The sequence below is a fragment of the Xenopus tropicalis genome, chromosome 9 (assembly GCF_000004195.4).
Source record: "Xenopus tropicalis strain Nigerian chromosome 9, UCB_Xtro_10.0, whole genome shotgun sequence".
Lineage (NCBI taxonomy): Eukaryota > Metazoa > Chordata > Amphibia > Anura > Pipidae > Xenopus > Xenopus tropicalis.
The window spans coordinates 88449787-88475884 of record NC_030685.2 but is presented as its reverse complement, the minus strand read 5'-3'; the positions used below and the strand labels follow the sequence as shown (position 1 = coordinate 88475884).

At 52.0% G+C, this 26098-nt stretch overlaps 1 protein-coding gene across 4 annotated transcripts in view; it reads right to left on the bottom strand.

Annotated features, from left to right (window-relative positions):
* mylk (myosin light chain kinase) overlaps positions 1-26098 on the bottom strand; it is a 60590-nt gene that overhangs the window by 7813 nt on the left and 26679 nt on the right. For 3 of the 4 annotated variants that reach the window (XM_031893655.1, XM_031893656.1, XM_031893658.1), the window contains exons 10-21: positions 19635-19751; positions 18389-18463; positions 13297-13347; positions 12712-12839; positions 12428-12581; positions 9778-10080; positions 9216-9251; positions 8959-9052; positions 8663-8866; positions 8154-8371; positions 5151-5274; positions 597-749 (exon numbers count right to left, since the gene is read on the bottom strand). In XM_031893655.1, coding sequence (XP_031749515.1) covers positions 597-749; positions 5151-5274; positions 8154-8371; positions 8663-8866; positions 8959-9052; positions 9216-9251; positions 9778-10080; positions 12428-12581; positions 12712-12839; positions 13297-13347; positions 18389-18463; positions 19635-19751 — 1657 coding nt within the window. The remainder of the gene's footprint in view (positions 1-596; positions 750-5150; positions 5275-8153; positions 8372-8662; positions 8867-8958; positions 9053-9215; positions 9252-9777; positions 10081-12427; positions 12582-12711; positions 12840-13296; positions 13348-18388; positions 18464-19634; positions 19752-26098) is intronic. The other variant, XM_031893659.1, reaches the window with a different exon arrangement.

Sequence of the window (26098 nt, the reverse complement as noted above, 5' to 3'; positions counted from 1 at the left end):
TAGTACAGGGGAATCCCTATGTGCCATAGTTTTATGGTATCTCTCTGTACAGGCTATGGTCAAACTTAGGGGGCTGTTCCTGCTGAATTGTGCTTAGTACAGGGGAATCCCTATGTGCCATAGTTTTATGGTATCTCTCTGTACAGGCTATGGGCAAACTTAGGGGGCTGTTCCTGCTGAATTGTGCTTAGTACAGGGGAATCCCTATGTGCCATAGTTTTATGGTATCTCTCTGTACAGGCTATGAGCAAACTTAGGGGGCTGTTCCTGCTGAATTGTGCTTAATACAGGGGAATCCCTATGTGCCATAGTTTTATGGTGTCTCTCTGTACAGGCTATGGGCAAACTTAGGGGGCTGTTCCTGCTGAATTGTGCTTAGTACAGGGGAATCCCTATGTGCCATAGTTTTATGGTATCTCTCTGTACAGGCTATGGGCAAACCTAGGGGGCTGTTCCTGCTGAATTGTGCTTAGTACAGGGGAATCCCTATGTGCCATAGTTTTATGGTATCTCTCTGTACAGGCTATGAGCAAACTTAGGGGGCTGTTCCTGCTGAATTGTGCTTACTACAGGGGAATCCCTATGGTAACTCTTACTTCATGTCCTTCTTCAACAAACTGCTGATTAAGTTTTTGGCTTCTTCAGATATTTCATCAAAGGCTTCATCATCGAAGTCCCAAGTGGCCGAAGTTACATTCGCCAGCGTTTCATTGTCATTATCCCCCATGAATGGAGAAAGTCCACTGACCCTGCAAAAGAGAAAGAGACGCGGGTAAATGGATCCATTCCCTGTATATCTGTAGCTATATATATATATTGGTAGGAGCTGCCATATTGATGGGCAGTTTGTTGGCACTATATAAATATTAGATAACAAGAAAGTACCCAGAGGCACAAACAGCCCCCCCAGCCCAAAAAATAGTGACAGTCTGTGGCACCTTACAGCCCCCCTGGCATTCCCAGTACCCAGAGGCACAAACAGCCCCCCCCCCAGCCCAATAAATAGTGACTGTCTGTGGCACCTTACAGCCCCCCTGGCATTCCCAGTACCCAGAGGCACAAACAGCCCCCCCCCCAGCCCAATAAATAGTGACTGTCTGTGACACCTTACAGCCCCCCTGGCATTCCCAGTACCCAGAGGCACAAACAGCCCCCCCAGCCCAATAAATAGTGACTGTCTGTGGCACCTTACAGCCCCCCCCGGCATTCCCAGTACCCAGAGGCACAAACAGCCCCCCCCAGCCCAATAAATAGTGACTGTCTGTGGCACCTTACAGCCCCCCTGGCATTCCCAGTACCCAGAGGCACAAACAGCCCCCCCAGCCCAATAAATAGTGACTGTCTGTGGCACCTTACAGCCCCCCTGGCATTCCCAGTACCCAGAGGCACAAACAGCCCCCCCCAGCCCAATAAATAGTGACTGTCTGTGGCACCTTACAGCCCCCCTGGCATTCCCAGTACCCAGAGGCACAAACAGCCCCCCCCCAGCCCAATAAATAGTGACTGTCTGTGGCACCTTACAGCCCCCCCGGCATTCCCAGTACCCAGAGGCACAAACAGCCCCCCCAGCCCAATAAATAGTGACTGTCTGTGGCACCTTACAGCCCCCCTGGCATTCCCAGTACCCAGAGGCACAAACAGCCCCCCAGCCCAATAAATAGTGACTGTCTGTGGCACCTTACAGCCCCCCTGGCATTCCCAGTACCCAGAGGCACAAACAGCCCCCCCCCCAGCCCAATAAATAGTGACTGTCTGTAGCACCTTACAGCCCCCCCTGGCATTCCCAGTACCCAGAGGCACAAACAGCCCCCCCCCCAGCCCAATAAATAGTGACTGTCTGTAGCACCTTACAGCCCCCCCGGCATTCCCAGTACCCAGAGGCACAAACAGCCCCCCCAGCCCAATAAATAGTGACTGTCTGTGGCACCTTACAGCCCCCCTGGCATTCCCAGTACCCAGAGGCACAAACAGCCCCCCCCCAGCCCAATAAATAGTGACTGTCTGTAGCACCTTACAGCCCCCCCGGGCATTCCCAGTACCCAGAGGCACAAAAAGCCCCCCCCCCAGCCCAATAAATAGTGACTGTCTGTGGCACCTTACAGCCCCCCTGGCATTTCCAGTACCCAGAGGCACAAACAGCCCCCCCCCCAGCCCAATAAATAGTGACTGTTTGTGGCACCTTACAGCCCCCCTGGCATTCCCAGTACCCAGAGGCACAAACAGCCCCCCCAGCCCAATAAATAGTGACTGTCTGTGGCACCTTACAGCCCCCCCCCCCCCCCGAACCCACAGATTGCCAGATATAATGGCAATAAACTCTTTTTGTAACAAAGTGCAAATCAGCCTGTAGGGGGCAGCCGCAGCCAAGAGATCACAAATTTAAACACACTTCTTCATAGTTGTAGAAGTTGTAGAACAAAACCGGTCTTTGTGGATTGTTTAAGAAATAAATTAAATCTAAATACTTCCTAATATGCTGGAGCTTTAGCACTTATAATTAGACTTCAAAGGAGGCTCGGAAAGTATTGGAATAAATATTATCCAAATTGTTCCATTAAACTGTCATCTGGGGTAAAGTAATGCAAGGCACACAGTCTGCATCTAGATAATAGCCTCTGGGAAGGGACTGGGGCTGTGGGATAGCAGGTATAGTAGGGAGAGATGGTGCCTATAGTAGCAGTGGGGGGATAATAGCCTCTGGGAAGGGACTGGGGCTGTGGGATAGCAGGTATAGTAGGGAGAGATGGTGCCTATAGTAGCAGTGGGGGGATAATAGCCTCTGGGAAGGGACTGGGGCTGTGGGATAGCAGGTATAGTAGGGAGAGATGGTGCCTATAGTAGCAGTGGGGGGATAATAGCCTCTGGGAAGGGACTGGGGCTGTGGGATAGCAGGTATAGTAGGGAGAGATGGTGCCTATAGTAGCAGTGGGGGGATAATAGCCTCTGGGAAGGGACTGGGGCTGTGGGATAGCAGGTATAGTAGGGAGAGATGGTGCCTATAGTAGCAGTGGGGGGATAATAGCCTCTGGGAAGGGACTGGGGCTGTGGGATAGCAGGTATAGTAGGGAGAGATGGTGCCTATAGTAGCAGTGGGGGGGCGATAATAGCCTCTGGGAAGGGACTGGGGCTGTGGGATAGCAGGTATAGTAGGGAGAGATGGTGCCTATAGTAGCAGTGGGGGGGCGATAATAGCCTCTGGGAAGGGACTGGGGCTGTGGGATAGCAGGTATAGTAGGGAGAGATGGTGCCTATAGTAGCAGTGGGGGGGCGATAATAGCCTCTGGGAAGGGACTGGGGCTGTGGGATAGCAGGTATAGTAGGGAGAGATGGTGCCTATAGTAGCAGGGGGGGGGGATAATAGCCTCTGGGAAGGGACTGGGGCTGTGGGATAGCAGGTATAGTAGGGAGAGATGGTGCCTATAGTAGCAGTGGGGGATAATAGCCTCTGGGAAGGGACTGGGGCTGTGGGATAGCAGGTATAGTAGGGAGAGATGGTGCCTATAGTAGCAGTGGGGGGATAATAGCCTCTGGGAAGGGACTGGGGCTGTGGGATAGCAGGTATAGTAGGGAGAGATGGTGCCTATAGTAGCAGTGGGGGGATAATAGCCTCTGGGAAGGGACTGGGGCTGTGGGATAGCAGGTATAGTAGGGAGAGATGGTGCCTATAGTAGCAGTGGGGGGATAATAGCCTCTGGGAAGGGACTGGGGCTGTGGGATAGCAGGTATAGTAGGGAGAGATGGTGCCTATAGTAGCAGTGGGGGGATAATAGCCTCTGGGAAGGGACTGGGGCTGTGGGATAGCAGGTATAGTAGGGAGAGATGGTGCCTATAGTAGCAGTGGGGGGATAATAGCCTCTGGGAAGGGACTGGGGCTGTGGGATAGCAGGTATAGTAGGGAGAGATGGTGCCTATAGTAGCAGTGGGATAATAGCCTCTGGGAAGGGACTGGGGCTGTGGGATAGCAGGTATAGTAGGGAGAGATGGTGCCTATAGTAGCAGTGGGGGGATAATAGTCTCTGGGAAGGGACTGGGGCTGTGGGATAGCAGGTATAGTAGGGAAAGATGGTGCCTATAGTAGCAGTGGGGGGATAATAGCCTCTGGGAAGGGACTGGGGCTGTGGGATAGCAGGTATAGTAGGGAGAGGTGGTGCCTATAGTAGCAGTGGGGGGATAATAGCCTCTGGGAAGGGACTGGGGCTGTGGGATAGCAGGTATAGTAGGGAGAGATGGTGCCTATAGTAGCAGTGGGGGATAATAGCCTCTGGGAAGGGACTGGGGCTGTGGGATAGCAGGTATAGTAGGGAGAGATGGTGCCTATAGTAGCAGTGGGGGGGGGGGATAATAGCCTCTGGGAAGGGACTGGGGCTGTGGGATAGCAGGTATAGTAGGGAGAGATGGTGCCTTTAGTAGCAGTGGGGGGGATAATAGCCTCTGGGAAGGGACTGGGGCTGTGGGATAGCAGGTATAGTAGGGAGAGATGGTGCCTATAGTAGCAGTGGGGGGATAATAGCCTCTGGGAAGGGACTGGGGCTGTGGGATAGCAGGTATAGTAGGGAGAGATAGTACCTATAGTAGCAGTGGGGGGATAATAGCCTCTGGGAAGGGACTGGGGCTGTGGGATAGCAGGTATAGTAGGGAGAGATGGTGCCTATAGTAGCAGTGGGATAATAGCCTCTGGGAAGGGACTGGGGCTGTGGGATAGCAGGTATAGTAGGGAGAGATGGTGCCGGAGGGGTTAATGGGCAGTTGTATCCGGGCCCCGCTGACAGTGCAGTGAGAGTGGTTCCCGCCGGCAGTCGGGTCTCTGGGTGACAGAAAGTTCTCAGCACAAACTTGGCGCCAGTTGAAAGGAGACGCAGGAAGCGGTTGCTGATTTCGGGCCAACGACCCAATAAGAATCTCTCAGATTCCCCAGGGAAACGCGTCGCTCGGTGGCTCTAAACTGACATTTTAATCTTTTATTTCATATTTGGATCCAATGCAAGAAATTATCTGGAAAAATGTCAGCTGAGTGGGAGGCGACAGTTTTGGGGGGGGATAAGATATAAGTTTGGCGACTGCTGGGGGGCCTAGGCGACGCCCCTCTATCAGGCAGCCAATGGGAATACAAAGTCACATGACGGGGGGGCACATTGTTACACAAGACTTACAAGATGTAGCAGATGACCCCGATGCTCCACATGTCCGTCGAGTAACCAATCGGCTCGTAGTTTATCACTTCGGGGGCTACAAATTCAGGGGTTCCAAAAAGCACTTTGAGGTTCGGGCAGCTCTCTGTGAGGAAAGAAGGGAAATCATGTGGGGCCCCTAGGAATGGGCAGGCGCGTTGGGGCCCCCAGGGGCCAATCACTGTCCAAGTAATCTCATTATACAGATTAGCAGGTTATTTGGGGATAATAAGTAAACGGGTAATCGGGGGAAATGGGGTGGGTCTTATTAGGGGTCGGTACTAGTTAATTAACATTATTACAGGGAATGAGTAGTACTAGTACTAATTAATCAAAGGGAGTGAGTTACTAGTTAACTGAGTTTATTACAAGAGAGTGAGCTTCTAGTTAGTGGATGTTAGGGGGAGTTTAATCAATAAAGATCAATACAAAAATCCCTCTTTATTGACTAAACTCCCCTTAACATCCACTAACTAGATGCTCACTCTATTGTAATAAACTCAGTTAACTAGTAACTCACCCCTGTCAGTTAATTAGTACTAGTACTACTCATTCCCTGTAATAATGTTTATTGACTAGTACCAACTAGTTCATTTGGGTTATCGTGAGGGTGAAGCAGCAGAAGTTAGTGGAAAGGTAATAGAGAAGTACTAGTTATTGTGTGGGGTTAGTAGGGATGAGAGAAGGCAGTACTAGTTACTGTGTGGGGTTAGTAGGGGTGAGAGAAGGCAGTGCTAGTTACTGTGTGGGGTTAGTAGAGATGAGAGAAGGCAGTACTAGTAACTGTGTGGGGTTAGTAGAGATGAGAGAAGGCAGTACTAGTTACTGTGTGGGGTTAGTAGAGATGAGAGAAGGCAGTACTAGTTACTGTGTGGGGTTAGTAGAGATGAGAGAAGGCAGTACTAGTTACTGTGTGGGGTTAGTAGGGATGAGAGAAGGCAGTACTAGTTACTGTGTGGGGTTAGTAGGGATGAGAGAAGGCAGTACTAGTTATTGTGTGGGGTTAGTAGGGATGAGAGAAGGCAGTACTAGTTACTGTGTGGGGTTAGTATGGATGAGAGAAGGCAGTACTAGTTACTGTGTGGGGTTAGTAGGGATGAGAGAAGGCAGTACTAGTTACTGTGTGGGGTTAGTAGAGATGAGAGAAGGCAGTACTAGTTACTGTGTGGGGTTAGTAGGGATGAGAGAAGGCAGTACTAGTTACTGTGTGGGGTTAGTAGGGATGAGAGAAGGCAGTACTAGTTACTGTGTGGGGTTAGTAGGGATGAGAGAAGGCAGTACTAGTTATTGTGTGGGGTTAGTAGAGATGAGAGAAGGCAGTACTATTTAGTGCTGGTTATTAGGAGGAGGAAGAAGGGGTGCGTTAGGGGGTGTGGGACTAGTTAGGGCAGATTACTGGCAGGCAGCTGTGAATCTTTAGCAGAGGGAACTGGGAATTTAGGGTAACGGGGGGGGGGTTACAGAGACTTAATCCTTTGTGCACCGAGCACCCACAATCAGTGCCGAGGGTCCCACATCCGGAAACAATTCAGTTTAACACTAATGAGGGGGGTCACACTGGGTGTGGGCGGGGCTTATTAATGCCTTGGTGCTGAACTCAGGGGTCACCCCACCCCAAAGTCCCCCCCCCCCCGTTGCTACCTCTCACCCCTCCCCATGGCACCCACTCCCTCCCCCCACCCACCCGGGGAGAGAGCCCAGCAGTGAAGGAGTTAAGCTGCGGAACCGCCGGCAGCTGCTTTATCTGAAATGAGTTTACACGAAGCTTTAAACGCACCAAAAAAGGGCAGAAATGAAATCCCATTCGTTAGGGAAGAATTTCCAACCATAATAAGGGCCCTAACGAGCCGGGAGTGCGGTCAGAGCGGGGTCAGGGGGGAGATGGGACGGCTGATTGCACTGAAAATCCGCTTTATGGGCTTTATAGGCACTTAATGGGCTCAGCACCGAGACACCGCAGGGCACAGCGGGAACACACTGATATAGACTGGCACATATGGGGCAAGAGTGGCATACTGCATGTGGCACAGACTGGGGAGAGAGGGGCACAAACCTGGGAGAGAGGGGCACAAACTGGGGAGAGAGGGGCACAGACCGGGGAGAGAGGGGCACAGACCGGGGAGAGAGGGGCACAGAGCGGGGGGAGAGGGGCACAGAGCAGGGAGAGAGGGGCACAGAGCGGGGAGAGAGGGGCACAGAGCGGGGAGAGAGGGGCACAGAGCGGGAAGAGAGGGGCACAGAGCGGGGAGAGAGGGGCACAGAGCGGGGAGAGAGGGCACAGAGCGGGAAGAGAGGGGCACAGAGTGGGGAGAGAGGGGCGCAGACTGGGGAGAGAGGGGGCACAGACCGGCGAGAGAGGGGCACAGAGTGGGGACAGAGGGGCACAGACCGGGGAGAGAGGGGGGCACAGAGCGGGGAGAGAGGGGCACAGAGCGGGGAGAGAGGGGCACAGAGCGGGGAGAGAGGGGCACAGAGCGTGGAGAGAGGGGCACAGAGCGGGAAGAGAGGGGCACAGAGTGGGGAGAGAGGGGCGCAGACTGGGGAGAGAGGGGGGCACAGACCGGCGAGAGAGGGGCACAGAGTGGGGAGAGAGGGGCACAGACTTGGGAGAGAGGGGGGCACAGACCGGCGAGAGAGGGGCACAGAGTGGGGAAAGAGGGGCACAGACTGGGGAGACAGCAGACACATTGGGCAGAGTGGCACACACTGGGCAGACAGCGGCACACACTGGGCAGAGTGGCACAGACTGGGGAGACAGCAGACACATTGGGCAGAGTGGCAAACACTGGGCAGACAGCGGCACACACTGGGCAGAGTGGCACAGACTGGGCAGACAGCGGCACAGACTGGGCAGACAGCAGACACACTGGGCAGAGTGGCACAGACTGGGCAGATAGCGGCACACACTGGGCAGACAGCGGCACACACTGGGCAGAGGGTGAGGTTGGCACGCAGGCTGAGGATGGCGCGAGGGTTACTATTTACCCAATCTGCGGGCGAGGCCGAAGTCGATGAGTTTGATCTTGGTGCCAGTCTTATTGACGCACATGATGTTCTCGGGTTTGAGGTCGAGGTGCACGATCCCCTGTTTGTGGATGAACTCGACCCCCTCGCAGATCTGCTTCATGTACTTAATCACCTCCCGCTCCGTCAGCTCAAAATCCTCGTCAATGATTCGCTCGAAGAGTTCCCCGCCCGAGACCCTGCGCCGGGGGCAGATACAGCCTCAGTCCAACTGAACCCCAGGGGGGCCCCCCGTAACCCTTTCATCGGCCCAACCTGCGGCTCTTCTATTGTTGTTGGAAAACTACTCCCGGCAGGGTGCGGGGAGTTGCGCTCAACAACAACAGGAGAGCCTTCATTTCCCACAATGCCTTGCTCCTATCTGGAATTCTTTACAGGTCATGCAAGGCATTGTGGGAAGCGACAGCTGGACATTGAGACAATGCTAAATCGATACAGACAGTCGGAACCAGCAGTTCAGAGCTACTCACAGTTCCAGAACCATCACCATGTCGGCTTTGGACTCAAACGCGTCGACGCACTGGACCAGCTTGGGGTGGTGCAGGCAGTTCATGATGGCAATTTCTTGCCGGATGCCCTCCTTGTCTTTGGCCGAATAGGCTTTGAAGAACTTCCCGGCATAGATTTTCCTGCTCTTCTTCTCTACGATTCGGAAGACTTGGCCAAATTTGCCCCTGTCAGACACGAGCGGCCCCAGGAGATCAGAAGGGATGGTAATAATATTGCCCCCCCCCCACCGGTGTATGTAGAACCACTTAGTACATACGTGCCCAGTCTCTCCTCCACATCGTAGTAGTCGGTCACTTTCTCGCTGCTGTTGAGAGTGACGTCCCTGTATTCCGGCTCCGACTCCTTCTCCTCTGTGAGGGACAAAGACAGACAGTGAGCTTCCAGGGCTTTGTGGGGTTCTTGGGAAGTCTGTACCCCAACTTTTCATTAAGAGAAACTAAGACAGACTTTGTGGGTCACTGCTATTTCTTGAGCACAGAGCTAGCACTTCAGCTGTATCAGCCCCAAACTCACCGTCGTCTGAAACTTCTGCCTCTTCTTCTTTGTGTTCTGCAGAAGAAAAAGGAAAACATTGTGTCTGCGCTTCTACTCACAGAGTAACACTGAGTATTTACCCCTAATACCCCTGGCACAAAGAAACCCACTGTATTCTAAATATAAGGTGAAAAATTAGCCCAGGCTCCTCTTACCCCCCTGTCATCAGGGTTCTCGTCCCACCCACTGCTTGAGTCACAGACTCTCTGCCCCTCCCCCTGTAAGCTGCCATCAGGGTTCTAGTCCCACCCACTTACTGAGTTACAGTCTCCCTGCCCCTCCCCCTGTAAGCTGCCATCAGGGTTCTAGTCCCACCCACTTACTGAGTTACAGACTCCCTGCCCCTCCCCCTGTAGAGTATTCTAGTCCCACCCACTGCTTGAGTCACAGACTGGCTACACTGGCTCCCATAGGACCTTTGGGTGAGATTGTATTTAATACCCCCGGGGTACAGGCGATTGCCCCTGGCACAGGCACAGATGGCAGACATTGGGGGTAATATATTTCTCTAGGGGACAATCTGCGCCCCTGGGCTTAGTACCTTCTTCCTTCTCCTTGTAGGTAACTGGTTCCGACTCCTGACTGGGTTCGCTGGTGCCGTGGATGTTAGTGGCCCGGACCCGGAATTTGTACTCTCTGTCCTGCAGTAAATTCTCCACATTAAAGGAGGTGCTGCGGCAGGAGGTCAGATCCGTCCAGACTTTGCCCACTGAGTCCCAGATCTCCACCGAGTAGGACTCGACCACACTGCCCCCATCATACGTGGGGCCGTACCACGACAGGGTGAGCACCGAGCCCTTCATACAGGAGGCACAGGGCACCCCCGCCGGCGGGTCGGGTTTATCTACAGGAAACAGAGGGGTTAATACACATAAGGTACATAGTGTAGGGGGCTGTTCCTGCTGAATTGTGCTTAGTACAGGGGAATCCCTATGTGCCATAGTTTTATGGTATCTCTCTGTACAGCCTATGGGCAAACTTAGGGGGCTGTTCCTGCTGAATTGTGCTTAGTACAGGGGAATCCCTATGTGCCATAGTTTTATGGTATCTCTCTGTACAGGCTATGGGCAAACTTAGGGGGCTGTTCCTGCTGAATTGTGCTTAGTACAGGGGAATCCCTATGTGCCATAGTTTTATGGTATCTCTCTGTACAGGCTATGGGCAAACTTAGGGGGCTGTTCCTGCTGAATTGTGCTTAGTACAGGGGAATCCCTATGTGCCATAGTTTTATGGTATCTCTCTGTACAGGCTATAGGCAAACTTAGGGGGCTGTTCCTGCTGAATTGTGCTTAGTACAGGGGAATCCCTATGTGCCATAGTTTTATGGTATCTCTCTGTACAGGCTATGGGCAAACTTAGGGGGCTGTTCCTGCTGAATTGTGCTTAGTACAGGGGAATCCCTATGTGCCATAGTTTTATGGTATCTCTCTGTACAGGCTATGGGCAAACTTAGGGGGCTGTTCCTGCTGTATAGATATCCTAGACAGGGTGTATATAACAAAACAGCTCAACCCAGTCTCCTGGCACCATTATATCCTTACTGTGCAACGCCGCTGTCACTAAATGATTTCTTTATGAAGGAATCTGGCAGAACCAATAATGAATGGTAGAGTTGGCACAACATGGCAGAACCAAGACAATGGGACAGAACCAACAGGTGGCAGAATTCAGCAGAACCAACAGCTCAGCGGGTCATCATGGGAGACAGTGTGGGGAAAGGGTTAATTCCCTGCTATCAGAGAGACATTTTGCCTCTGGTCGGGCACAGAAAGCTGCCATTCTACTCTCATTATTCCCCCAGCAAAACAATTTCATACTCTCATCCCGCCAGTTGGACCAGCGCCACAAACTGGCACCGTCTCCGATTCTAATTCATCAGCCGTGCAGAAAAGAAACCTTAAAAGGTCAAGGGAGCAGATTGTTCTGATGGAGGCAGAAGCCCAAACCCCTCACAGGCTAATGGGCCCCATTGGGTTTCCTCTCCCCCAGGCTCAGATTTATCCGTCTGGTTCTACAGAGGCCTGCGAGGGGGTGCGGGGAACCCAAATAGCATAAGAGCAAACACAGCAATATGGCAGCTCCCACGCATAGGTGTCAATGTAAATATCATGAATTTGGCAGTGCAATGGTTAATAAACCCATATCAGTTAATAAAACATATGCCTTGGTCCAAGGGCAGTCAGGTTATGGGGTTCCCTACCAAGAGAGGGGGAATGAGTGATACATTGGGGGTGGGGAGGAAAGGGGATCTCACCATCAGCATAGGAAGGGGTTTCTTACTGTAAGGGCAGTCAGGTTATGGGGTTCCCTACCCAGAGAGGGGGAATGAGTGATACATTGGGGGTGGAGAGGAAAGGGGATCTCACCATCAGCATAGGAAGGGGTTCCTTACTGTAAGGGCAGTCAGGTTATGGGGTTCCCTACCAAGAGAGGGGGAATGAGTGATACATTGGGGGTGGGGAGGAAAGGGGACCTCACCATCAGCATAGGAAGGGGTTCCTTACTGTAAGGGCAGTCAGGTTATGGGACTCCCTACCCAGAGAGGGGGAATGAGTGATACATTGGGGGTGGGGAGGAAAGGGGACCTCACCATCAGCATAGGAAGGGGTTCCTTACTGTAAGGGCAGTCAGGTTATGGGACTCCCTACCCAGAGAGGGGGAATGAGTGATACATTGGGGGTGGGGAGGAAAGGGGACCTCACCATCAGCATAGGAAGGGGTTCCTTACTGTAAGGGCAGTCAGGTTATGGGGTTCCCTACCAAGAGAGGGGGAATGAGTGATACATTGGGGGTGAGGAGGAAAGGGGATCTCACCATCAGCATAGGAAGGGGTTCCTTACTGTAAGGGCAGTCAGGTTATGGGGTTCCCTACCAAGAGAGGGGGAATGAGTGATACATTGGGGGTGGGGAGGAAAGGGGATCTCACCATCAGAATAGGAAGGGGCTCCTTACTGTAAGGGCAGTCAGGTTATGGGGTTCCCTACCAAGAGAGGGGGAATGAGTGATACATTGGGGGTGGGGAGGAAAGGGGATCTCACCATCAGAATAGGAAGGGGCTCCTTACTGTAAGGGCAGTCAGGTTATGGGGTTCCCTACCAAGAGAGGGGGAATGAGTGATACATTGGGGGTGGGGAGGAAAGGGGATCTCACCATCAGAATAGGAAGGGGCTCCTTACTGTAATGACACTCACCAAACACAGTCAGGTTAACCTGCGCCTGTTTGCTGCCCTGTTTGTTCTCCGCCACCAGGGTGTAGCAGCCGCAGTGCTCCTGTCGGGCCGAGGAGATTGTCAGCTTACTGGTCTCTTCTGTGCTCTCAATCTTGATAAATTCACTTTCTTTAATCTGTGGGGGGGCAAATAAATGACTGTACCTATTACAGAGTAGGGTAACAAGCCCCAGAGCAGGTACGGGCTGTACGTCTGGGAGCGGATCCTGGTGCCCTATGGCAGCTCCTGCCCTATTAGTAACTCACCTCCTTCCTGAACTTCATCCACATGCAGGTAATGGGCTGGGTCCCCCCCACCTTGCACAGGAGCTCGACCGACTCCCCGGCTTTCACCTTCCTGTCTTCTGGGAACTGTAGGATCTGAGGGGCAGATGCTGTAGGCAAAGGATAAAGGGCGGGTTATGGGGGCAGTTGATTTAAAGGGACAGTAACACCGACATGGCCAAGTCCTGCTCTTAGTCTCTACCCTTGGCACTCGTGTCCAAATATGTGAATAATGGAGCTCAATGGAATAATGGAACTCAATGGAATAATGGAACTCAATGGAATAATGGAACTCAATGGAATAATGGAACTCAATGGAATAATGGAACTCAATGGAATAATGGAACTCAATGGAATAATGGAACTCAATGGAATAATGGAACTCAATGGAATAATGGAACTCAATTAAAGGGGGCTCCCAGGGACTATTTAGGGGTGCGCTGAGATATATCTTCCCCTATATATATGGCACAATGCGGAAAAACAAGACATGGAGGGGAAGCCAAGCGCTGATTGGTCGTTAGTGTTGGACTCCCATGAGTCCCGGAGCAAAGCCCATCATTCTACCTGCTTTGGGGGGGGTCTTCGGAGCCGGCTTCTTCTTAATCGTAGCTTCATCTGGAAGGAGAGCGGAAGGATTTGTTATACAACCAGGGGGAATGTTCTAGAAGGATTAGTTGAGGTTGGGAAAGGTTATAAAAAAAGAGACCTTCCAAGAGTTCTGATGAAAAAACCCAAAATATTAGATGTTAAACATCTGAAATGAAGACAGAATGCGAATATGAGAGAGAAGTTTGGGGGGCAGATTTGTAGAATGGGGCGCAGTGATGGAAAGAAACTGCACAAGAAACAAGGACAATGGAGGAGAGGCTGAAGGTGGAGACATGTAATCCAGATGTTAGAGAGTTAATGTAGCGAGGGCCATACGGGAGACCCCCAAGCGTGGGGCCGAGAGACACGAGGCATTGGTGCATCCCTGGCAATGGGTGGAGCAGAGATAATGAAAGCAGAGTTTCCATTGGAGCAGAGCAGCGATGGGGAGGAGTCAGAAGGGTGAACATGGAACAGGGAAGAGCAGAGAATGGATGAAGAGTTGAGTGGACAATGGGAAGATTCAATCTGAGAATGATTTGATGAGTTGCTGGTTAGAGATGGAAATCCAAGAAGAACCAATGAGAAGGAGCCAATGAGAAGGAGCCAATGAGAAGGAGCCAATGGGAGAAGAGAAAGGGAAGCGGTACAGTTGGGCACCAGAGAAATAAAATAAAAGTCTGGTCTCCATCAGAAGTTAGTGGGGAATGGAGAGACTTATGTCTCTGGTAATAACAGAAATCCAAGAAATGATGATGATGATGATGATAATGATGATGAAGCACAAGACAGAGAAAGGGGTGAGAGGAAGGGCAGGTAAAGAAATGAATATGCCCCCCCCCAATGGGACAGGAAAGCACCGAGGTGCAAGAAGACTAAAGAGCCGCCCTGTTAATGAAGATAAAATAGACCTTGGGGCAACCCAGACACAATATGGGGGGGCAATAGTGTTTGGGGCAATAGTGTTTGGGGGGCATTAGTGTTTGGGGGGCATTAGTGTTGGGGGGCATTAGTGTTGGGGGCATTAGTGTTGGGGGCAATAGTGTTTGGGGGCAGTAGTGTTGGGGGCAATAGTGTTTGGGGGCATTAGTGTTTGGGGGCATTAGTGTTTGGGGGCATTAGTGTTTGGGGGGCATTAGTGTTGGGGGGCATTAGTGTTGGGGGCAATAGTGTTGGGGGGCAATAGTGTTTGGGGGCAGTAGTGTTTGGGGGCAATAGTGTTTGGGGGGCATTAGTGTTTGGGGGGCATTAGTGTTTGAGGGGCATTAGTGTTTGGGGGGCATTAGTGTTTGGGGGCATTAGTGTTTGGGGGGCACATGAGCAGAATGGCACATCCCTGGCACAGAATTGGGAAAGCGAGACCCCGTGTGGGGTTAATGGGCCGCCCCAGTATTGCGCTGCCCTAATGCGGATCCAGCACAGAAGGGGCTACGACCCGGCGGCACAAAAATAGTGATTTTCCCATGAGCCGCGAGCAGCCGGGCCGGGCCGAGTTCCCACAGATATTTATAGATAGGGTGGCGCTCATTTCTGTGCCTAAAGGGACCGTGGAAACGTCACAGAAATTTATATTTTCTACACTTTTACACAGGTGCCACCTTTGTGCCTTTATTGCACCTAGACAGTACCAGTACCATAGTAACAAGACCTTTAACAGCAGCCAATCAGCACTTGTCTTTTACTGGCTGAGTGCAGCGAGTATAATGAACAGTAACATCTGATTGGTTGCTATGGGGTAGTGAGGCAGAACTAATACACACTGGGCATATTCCACCATAAGAAACTCCCTGGCCCCCCAATGCCCCTATCAGTACATGATTGGGTTTCTTACAGTTTATAAATCAGAGATCCCAAAGTTCTACAACAAATTCCGTGCTACGAGTAACACTGCAGGAAGGAAAGGGTTAATAGGTGCCCGGCGGCCCTGGCACGGGGCCCCAGAGAAAGCTTTTCCGCTGCCCATGATGCTCCGTCTGTAGCCGGGACATTGGGAACTTTCCGCTGATCCCTGCAAATTGCCTTATTTGGTCACTTGTTCCAACAGAACCAGAGCGATTGTACGGATCAGTTCCACCCCCGGCACCGTCCGTGTCCCAGAGAGAGAGAAACCCAACATCCCCCCCCCATTCTATCTCATCCATAGTCCCATGTCATTTTTAGTTATTTAATTTTCAGTTCAGCAGCTCTCCAGTTTGGCGTTTCAGCTGCTATTTGGTTGCCAGGGTACAGTTACCTTAGCAACCAGGCACTGGTTTGGAAGAGAGACTGGTATATGAATAGGAGAGGCCTTACTAGTAAAGAAAGTTATAAAAATTTACAATAAAATTGTAGCCTCACAGAACGATTCTTTTGCTACTGGGGTCAGCGACCCCCATTTAAAAAAAGTCGGAAGAAGGCAAATAATTAAAAAACTATAAAAAAAAAAATAACTAATGAAAACCAATTGCAAAGTTGCTAGGAATAGGTAATTCTATAATACGAAACGTTAACTTAAAGGTGTACCGGCCCTTTAAGGATTTACATATCATAGGAATATTCAAATATAGGGGGGAAAATATCCAATCAGAATTGCTACCTAGGGATGTAGGGAGGTCATGTGATGGACTAGACCATGGGCAGTATATAGGGGTGGATAAGATGGCTCTATTGGATATGCACCCCTAGGCTTGAGGGTAGGGCCCTGGGAATGGTTTGGCCCCTGCAGGGATCCCATAGCTTTTATGGCTCGTCACCACTTGGCAACCAGAATATCAAGTGCGAGATCTTGGAGGTATTTGCTCTGCTCTCTGTCCGGCCCCTGACACTGAGTATATACAACTGTCAGCCAGAAATGTTCCTCTTCCCAAAATGTGTTTTCCATTCTAAAGAGGATTAACTGAAGTGAGATGGATCCTCCGAGAGCCCCCGATGCACCCCCCAAGTGCCCCCCCTGGCACGAGTGTGTTTAGAGAGCAGTGAGAAATGAGCGCTGGGGGGGGGGGATCCAATGGGGGCAACATTACGGCCAAGGTTACAGATATATAGAAACATTGGGGTAACAGTCACCCCGCTATAGTTCCAGGGGTACCCAGGGTACAAATAAGCACTCACCCCAAATCCCCCCCTAACTGGCCTTCAGGCTGGGCCCCCTTAGCCCATAACAAGGTTACAGATATATAGAAACATTGGGGTAACAGTCACCCCGCTATAGTTCCAGGGTACCCAGGGCACAAATAAGCACTCACCCCAAATCCCCCCCTAACTGGCCTTCAGGCTGGGCCCCCTTAGCCCATAACAAGGTTACAGATATATAGAAACATTGGGGTAACAGTCACCCTGCTATAGTTCCAGGGGTACCCAGGGCACAAATAAGCACTCACCCCAAATCCCCCCCTAACTGGCCTTCAGGCTGGGCCCCCTTAGCCCATAACAAGGTTACAGATATATAGAAACATTGGGGTAACAGTCACCCCGCTATAGTTCCAGGGGTACCCAGGGCACAAATAAGCACTCACCCCAAATCCCTCCCTAACTGGCCTTCAGGCTGGGCCCCCTTAGCCCATAACAAGGTTACAGATATATAGAAACATTGGGGTAACAGTCACCCCCCTATAGTTCCAGGGGTACCCAGGGCACAAATAAGCACTCACCCCAAATCCCCCCTAACTGGCCTTCAGGCTGGGCCCCTTAGCCCATAACAAGGTTACAGATATATAGAAACATTGGGGTAACAGTCACCCCGCTATAGTTCCAGGGGTACCCAGGGCACAAATAAGCACTCACCCCAAATCCCCCCCTAACTGGCCTTCAGGCTGGGCCCCCTTAGCCCATAACAAGGTTACAGATATATAGAAACATTGGGGTAACAGTCACCCCGCTATAGTTCCAGGGGTACCCAGGGCACAAATAAGCACTCACCCCAAATCCCCCCCTAACTGGCCTTCAGGCTGGGCCCCCTTAGCCCATAACAAGGTTACAGATATATAGAAACATTGGGGTAACAGTCACCCCGCTATAGTTCCAGGGGTACCCAGGGCACAAATAAGCACCCCAAATCCCCCCTAACTGGCCTTCAGGCTGGGCCCCCTTAGCCCATAACAAGGTTACAGATATATAGAAACATTGGGGTAACAGTCACCCCGCTATAGTTCCAGGGGTACCCAGGGCACAAATAAGCACTCACCCCAAATCCCCCCCTAGAGGCAGATTAATCCGGAGCAGTGGGGCCCCCTATTATAAAAGTCACTGGGAAATGATCCCAGAAAATGATTTCACACAGTTATTTCCTCCCATGGGGACTGGGGGGCACGGGTCGGACTGGGGAAGGAGGGAAGGTTCCCATTGGATCGTGAGGGTCTCTTTAGACTCCTGTTGCTTTCTGGGAGGACGAGAGAGGCTCCCAGAGTGCCATTCTATGGGCAGTGAAGGGGTTAATGCTACAGGGTATCTGAGCCCCGCCCCCACAGGATATTCACATGACCCGGCAGAAGGGCGAATGGAACTCACGGAATCCAATTCCAAGGCTCTTGTAGTATAATGTAGAGAGTGATATTGTAAGACAATTTGCAATTGGTCTTCATTATATATAGTTTTTTATGTAGCAGCTCTGCAGTTTGGAATTTCAGCAGCGATCAGGTTGCTAGAGTCCAGATTACCTTAGCAACCAGGCACTGATTCGAATGAGGGGCCTGAATACAAAGGTAAATAATAAAACTGGAGCCTCACAGAGCAATAGGTTTTGGCTGCCGGGGTCAGTGACCCCCTATTAAAAGCTGCGGCAAATAATTCAAAAACTATAAAAAAAAAGAAGACCAATTGAAAAGTTGCTTAGTATTGGCCATTGGCCAAAGGTGAACTGCCCCTCTGAGGATCTGCCGTACAGAATTGACACATTCTGCTCTGCTGAGAGGGTAGTGGATACATGGAACAGACACCGAGTGGGGAAACAAACTTGCGGCAATTACCTACAACTCCCAATGAATATGGTGAGAAGGGGTAGGAGACCCCGGGTTTGTCGTTACTGGGCCCTACAGTAAATACCCCATTGGCCACTCCCCATTATGACATATTAGTGGGCGGAGCCACTTACTTTCCGTTGCGTTGGAGAGCGGAGCGTTGCTTCTCGGCTTCTTGCTCTTCTTGATGCCCTTGTTGCCCGAGGTATCTGCAAGACAGGGCAATAGGTTCATCAGGGGCACGGGGGCAGGGACAGGGGGGCCCCCATTATGGGGCCCGAAGGGTTAAACAATGACACAGGGTTATGAGCTGCGGAACAGCTGGGGAGTTATCCTTTGTAATCCCCTCAGTGTATCCCGGCCAGGCGTCCCCTGCATAACCAACCCCCCCCCCGCCTGCATTCTGCCTGACATCAGCCCCCCGAAATACCCTCCGAGGGGCAACAGGCTGTGCCGCTAATTAAAGGGGAACTTCAAATTAACCTTTAGTAAGATTAACGACATCCTAAGGCAGTTGCAATTGGTCAAGTGAATTACAGACCCCTCCTCCATAGACCAGCCATTCTAGTAACATTGTAGCTGAGGGTGAACAAAAGACACACGTCCATCCAGTTCAACCTTAAAGCTTCTTTTCGAAAAAGTTGCAGAGAAAAAAACGTTGCAACTTTTCCGAGATTTACTATACGTTTAAACGGCTAAAAATCTGAATCCGACAATTCGCGGGGTTAAACTCGCCGAGCTCCCGTAGGAGCCAATGGCAGAGGCCCCTCCCCTTCCCTTGAACTTCTTACTTTAGTCTCAAAACTTTACAGATTTCGCTGGGTTTTGCCCCAAAACTCAACTTTTTGTTTAGAGTGACAATTCGATAAAATCGAGATTTTTCGGGATTTTCGTGGGGACAATTAAAAAAGTTGAGTTTTTTTTACGACTTTTCCTTTTTTTTAGTAAATATTACATTCGGGAAAACGAGTTTAGTCGAATTTGACTGAATCTGCCCCTAATGGTCTTTGACTGCATTATATTAAAATCATGTTTTCAGTTTAACTTGCCCTTTATGCAGAGGATGCTGAGAGGGTTAAAGCTTAGATCCTCCCATTTAGATTAACCCCCGTTATGCTGCCACTTATTTGCACCCCACAGAATCCTTATGTTGCTGTAGGGGGGCACACCTGGCACAGGTAAGGGTGGGGAACATGGGGGCAATGGGAAGGCTACAGGCTCCGGCAGTCAGTGCCGCGGGTATTTGTGCCACCGGTGCCAGCTGCTATAGATATCACTGACAGCCAGGGATTTGTCCCTCAGCCCGGGGTTACATTTCATAGCCTGATGCCCCCCATGTTTGGTTTTATGGCCCCCAGAAATGGAATATATGGGAAATACCTTCCACCGTGACATTACAGGCACATTCTGCCCTCCCGGCCGCATTCTCCACCGCGCACAGGTACTGCCCCTCGTCCTCCGGGAAGGTCTTCTCGATGCTCAGGGAACACACGGAGCCTGGAATAGAAAGTCACACGCGGGATTAGGGGCCGAATCCACAGCAAATAGACCCCCAAGTGCCAACAGAGGGCACCCAGCACAACTTGCCACGCTGTATGCCAGGCCCCTGGCACTTACAGGCACACTGGCATCACCGACTGGCATCACCTAGTTGCACCCAGTTGCATTTTGAAATCATCTGCACGTTGGCACCTAGTACTGGGGGGCCTGTTTCTAAGTGCCAATTACTCACTATATTCATGAAGGGGGCATATACCCTATAGGGGTCCTGCTCATTTACATTTCCGTGCCTGTAGCCGGGCGCCAGTCAATGCCACGCGTGGGGTATTCTCCGTCTATCAGGGCTCACAGGGGGCAACGTTGGCACAATAACATGCCCAGGGTCAGAGCCAACTGGTATTTGCCAGGGGTACATAACATGGCAAATAAGCAGGAGCTAAAGCGAGTGAACCCATGTGTAAAATATAAACCAATAAGGGGAAATAGCACCCCCTTTACGAGGAACCCCCCCCATTCATTTGTGTAAGAGATAAAACAGGAATATGGGGGGGTTCTGTGCACAGAGGGTCCCTTTCTGTTCCTACAATTCTCTCTGAATCAGTCAGTTCCTGTCCCCAGAGCCCACCCAGAATTAATAGTTATTTGCTCCCCTTCCCCAAAGGGGATATCCCCCCCCCCCGCCCCACGGCCCCCGCGGATGCTGCTGACACTTCAAAAACAGGATGTAATCAGGCAGAATCCCAAATGTTCTGCACTATCCGAACGGAATAACAAAGTCTGCTCCCCTTGTATTATACACAGAGCGGGGGGGGGGGGGGGGGGTATGTATTATACACAGAGCGGGGGGGTGGGTATGTATTATACACAGAGTGGGGGGTGGGTATGTATTATACACAGAGCGGGGGGTGGGTATGTATTATACACAGAGCGGGGGGTGGGTATGTATTATACACAGAGCGGGGGTGGGTGGGTATGTATTATACACAGAGCGGGGGGGGGTATGTATTATACACAGAGCGGGGGGTATGTATTATACACAGAGCGGGGGGTGGGTATGTATTATACACAGAGCAGGGGGTGGGTATGTATTATACACAGAGCAGGGGGTGGGTATGTATTATACACAGAGCGGGGGGGTGGGTATGTATTATACACAGAGCGGGGGGTGGGTATGTATTATACACAGAGCGGGGGGTGGGTATGTATTATACACAGAGCGGGGGGGTGGGTATGTATTATACACAGAGCGGGGGGTGGGTATGTATTATACACAGAGCGGGGGGTGGGTATGTATTATACACAGAGCAGGGGGTGGGTATGTATTATACACAGAGCGGGGGGGTGGATATGTATTATACACAGAGCGGGGGGGTGGGTATGTATTATACACAGAGCGGGGGGTGGGTATGTATTATACACAGAGCGGGGGGGTGGGGTATGTATTATACACAGAGTGGGGGGTGGGTATGTATTATACACAGAGCGGGGGGGTGGGTATGTATTATACACTGAGTGGGGGGTGGGTATGTATCATACACAGAGCGGGGGTGGGTATGTATTATACACAGAGCGGGGGGGTGGGTATGTATTATACACAGAGCGGGGGGTGGGTATGTATTATACACAGAGCGGGGGGGTGGGTATGTATTATACACAGAGCGGGGGGGGTATGTATTATACACAGAGCGGGGGGGTATGTATTATACACAGAGCGGGGGGGTATGTATTATACACAGAGCGGGGGGGTATGTATTATACAAGAGCGGGGGGGGGTATGTATTATACACAGAGCGGGGGTGGGTATGTATTATACACAGAGCGGGGGGTGGGTATGTATTATACACAGAGCGGGGGGGGTGGGTATGTATTATACACAGAGCGGGGGGGTGGGTATGTATTATACACAGAGTGGGGGGGGTATGTATTATACACAGAGCGGGGGGGGGGTATGTATTATACACAGAGCGGGGGGGGTATGTATTATACACAGAGCGGGGGGGGTGGGTATGTATTATACACAGAGCGGGGGGGTGGGTATGTATTATACACAGAGCGGGGGGTGGGTATGTATTATACACAGAGCGGGGGGTGGGTATGTATTATACACAGAGCGGGGGGTGGGTATGTATTATACACAGAGCGGGGGGGGTATGTATTATACACAGAGCGGGGGGGTATGTATTATACACAGAGCGGGGGGGTATGTATTATACACAGAGCGGGGGGGGTATGTATTATACACAGAGCGGGGGGGGTATGTATTATACACAGAGCGGGGGTGGGTATGTATTATACACAGAGCGGGGGGTGGGTATGTATTATACACAGAGCGGGGGGGTATGTATTATACACAGAGCGGGGGTGGGTATGTATTATACACAGAGCGGGGGGTGGGTATGTATTATACACAGAGCGGGGGGTGGGTATGTATTATACACAGAGCGGGGGGTGGGTATGTATTATACACAGAGCGGGGGGTGGGTATGTATTATACACAGAGCGGGGGGGTATGTATTATACACAGAGCGGGGGGGTATGTATTATACACAGAGCGGGGGGGTGGGTATGTATTATACACAGAGTGGGGGGGGGGTTGCAGGGAAATAATTTAGGGGGGTGGGGCCAAAAATCTTTTCATGGCCGGATAAGAATCTGACTGATATTTCCCTCTGGGCAGGAGCCAAACAAACAGAATCTCCCCGGGGGCCGAGCTGAACCCCAATTCCCTGCAGCACATTCCCCTGATGGGGGGGGGGGGGGCTCAGTCTGGGAACATGCGGATCTGTCCCTGCGCCCTTAGAATGTGAACTTTCCCTTTAATCACTGGAGCCCGACCCAAGTGGGAGCAGTCGCCCTGGGGGGGTCTCCATGGGTAGAAATAGGGGCACTTCTGCCCAATAATAGGGCCCCGTTATTTATAATCAAATTTACTGTTACTGAACTACAACTCCCAGAATTCCTTTATGGTAACTTCTAGCATGTGATAGAACGGCCGCCCCACGGATGCCCCACGGATGCCCCACGGATGCCCCACGGATGCCCCAGCCGTTCATCTTGTCCAACAGTGTGAGACTAAAATGCCATTTGCAGTCACATGGGGTAACGGGGCGGGGCTATTGGACAGAGACAGGGGTACTGCTGCCCCACCCCCCTTTTTTAGGAGAAGGAAAAGGGAATTATGGGTCAGGTAAGAAAAGCTTTAGACTTAAATAGAGGCAAAAAGAATAGGGGTGGGGTTAAAGAGCTAATACAGGAAGGGGTGGGGTAAAAGTGTTGTCACAGGAAGGGGTGGGGTTAAAGGGCTATTACAAGAAGGGGTGGGGTCAAAGGGCTAATACAGGAAGGGGTGGGGTTAACGGGCTATTACAGGAAGGGGTGGGGTTAAAGGGCTATTACAGGAAGGGGTGGGGTAAAAGTGTTGTCACAGGAAGGGGTGGGGTTAAAGGGCTATTACAAGAAGGGGTGGGGTCAAAGGGCTAATACAGGAAGGGGTGGGGTTAGAGGGCTAATACAGGAAGGGGTGGGGTTAGAGGGCTAATACAGGAAGGGGTGGGGTTAGAGGGCTAATACAGGAAGGGGTGGGGTTAGAGGGCCAATACAGGAAGGGGTGGGGTTAGAGGGCTAATACAGGAAGGGGTGGGGTTAGAGGGCTAATACAGGAAGGGGTCTACCAATAGTTTATAAGGCAAAGGTGTAAGAGGGTAACAGGAAGCAAAGTTGGGGGGCAAGGTGGGAGTGGCTTATAAAGGGGGTTCCTTATTCTCTTACTGTAAAACAGCTATTGGCTGAGAGATATTGTGATTATTTCCCAAGCCGTAAATAATAAGTAATAGGGACCCCCCCCCCTCCTGGAACCAGAGACCCCCCAAATCTCCCCTCTCTTTGTGCCCATAATGGTGCCACATACTGAGAGATGCCCCCTGCCTGCGCCTGCTGACGGGCGCCCCCCCATGGCTCTGGGGCTGGCAGCACGAGGGCATCAGGGCAAGAGTGGCAGCACGAGGGCATCAGGGCAAGAGTGGCAGCACGAGGGCATCAGGGCATTATAGTGTAAGGGCTCAGTGCAGGGTACAGATCTGTACTATTCAGTGCAAAAGCACCCGGGTTACACCAGGATGGGCACTAACGGGGCAAATGGGCTCGTCTAACAATATATCTGTGCCATGGAACATCCTGCAGGGATGGGGCACAGTCAGTCCAGGTGCCCAGCAATACAGGCTGCAGGGATTCTACCCCAGGTGCCCAGCAATACAGGCTGCAGGGATTCTACCCCAGGTGCCCAGCAATACAGGCTGCAGGGATTCTACCCCAGGTGCCCAGCAATACAGACTGCAGGGATTCTACCCCAGGTGCCCAGCAATACAGGCTGCAGGGATTCTACCCCAGGTGCCCAGCAATACAGGCTGCAGGGATTCTACCCCAGGTGCCCAGCAATACAGACTGCAGGGATTCTACCCCAGGTGCCCAGCAATACAGGCTGCAGGGATTCTACCCCAGGTGCCCAGCAATACAGACTGCAGGGATTCTACCCAGGTGCCCAGCCAATACAGGCTGCAGGGATTCTACCCCAGGTTGCCCAGCAATACAGGCTGCAGGGATTCTACCCCAGGTGCCCAGCAATACAGACTGCAGGATTCTACCCCAGGTGCCCAGCAATACAGCTGCAGGGATTCTACCCCAGGTGCCCAGCAATACAGACTGCAGGGATTCTACCCCAGGTGCCCAGCAATACAGGCTGCAGGGATTCTACCCCAGGTGCCCAGCAATACAGACTGCAGGGATTCTACCCCAGGTGCCCAGCAATACAGACTGCAGGGATTCTACCCCAGGTGCCCAGCAATACAGGCTGCAGGGATTCTACCCCAGGTGCCCAGCAATACAGGCTGCAGGGATTCTACCCCAGGTGCCCAGCAATACAGGCTGCAGGGATTCTACCCCAGGTGCCCAGCAATACAGGCTGCAGGGATTCTACCCCAGGTGCCCAGCAATACAGGCTGCAGGGATTCTACCCCAGGTGCCCAGCAATTACAGCTGCAGGGATTCTACCCCAGGTGCCCAGCAATACAGACTGCAGGGATTCTACCCAGGTGCCCAGCAATACAGCTGCAGGGATTCTACCCCAGGTGCCCCAGCATACAGACTGCAGGGATTCTACCCCAGGTGCCCAGCAATACCAACTACAGGGATTCTACCCCAGGTGCCCAGCAATACCAACTACAGGGATTCTACCCCAGGTGCCCAGCAATACAGGCCTGCAGGGATTCTACCCCAGGTGCCAGCAATACAGAGCTGCAGGGATTCTACCCCAGGTGCCCAGCAATACAGACTGCAGGGATTCCTACCCCAGGTGCCAGCAATACAGACTGCAGGGATTCTACCCCAGGTGCCCAGCAATACAGACTGCAGGGATTCTAACCCCAGGTGGCCCAGCAATACCAACTACAGGGATTCTACCCAGGTGCCCAGCAATACAGACTGCAGGGATTCTACCCCAGGTGCCCAGCAATACAGACTGCAGGGATTCTACCCCAGGTGCCCAGCAATACAGGCTGCAGGGATTCTACCCCAGGTGCCCAGCAATACAGACTGCAGGGATTCTACCCCAGGTGCCCAGCAATACAGACTGCAGGGATTCTACCCCAGGTGCCCAGCAATACAGGCTGCAGGGATTCTACCCCAGGTGCCCAGCAATACAGACTGCAGGGATTCTACCCCAGGTGCCCAGCAATACAGACTGCAGGGATTCTCCCAGGTGCCCAGCAATACGGCTGCAGGGATTCTACCCCAGGTGCCCAGCATCAGGCTGCAGGATTCTACCCCAGGTGCCCAGCAATACAGGCTGCAGGGATTCTTACCCCAGGTGCCCAGCAATACAGGCTGCAGGGATTCTACCCCAGGTGCCCCAGCAATACAGGCTGCAGGGATTCTACCCCAGGTGCCCAGCAATACAGGCTGCAGGGATTCTACCCCAGGTGCCCAGCAATACAGGCTGCAGGATTCTACCCCAGGTGCCCAGCAATACAGACTGCAGGGATTCTACCCCAGGTGCCCAGCAATACAGACTGCAGGGATTCTACCCCAGGTGCCAGCAATACAGGCTGCAGGGATTCTACCCCAGGTGCCCAGCAATACAGACTGCAGGGATTCTACCCCAGGTGCCCAGCAATACAGGTGCAGGGATTCTACCCCAGGTGCCCAGCAATACAGGCTGCAGGATTCTACCCCAGGTGCCCAGCAATACAGACTGCAGGGATTCTACCCCAGGTGCCCAGCAATACAGACTGCAGGGATTCTACCCCAGGTGCCCAGCAATACAGACTGCAGGGATTCTACCCCAGGTGCCC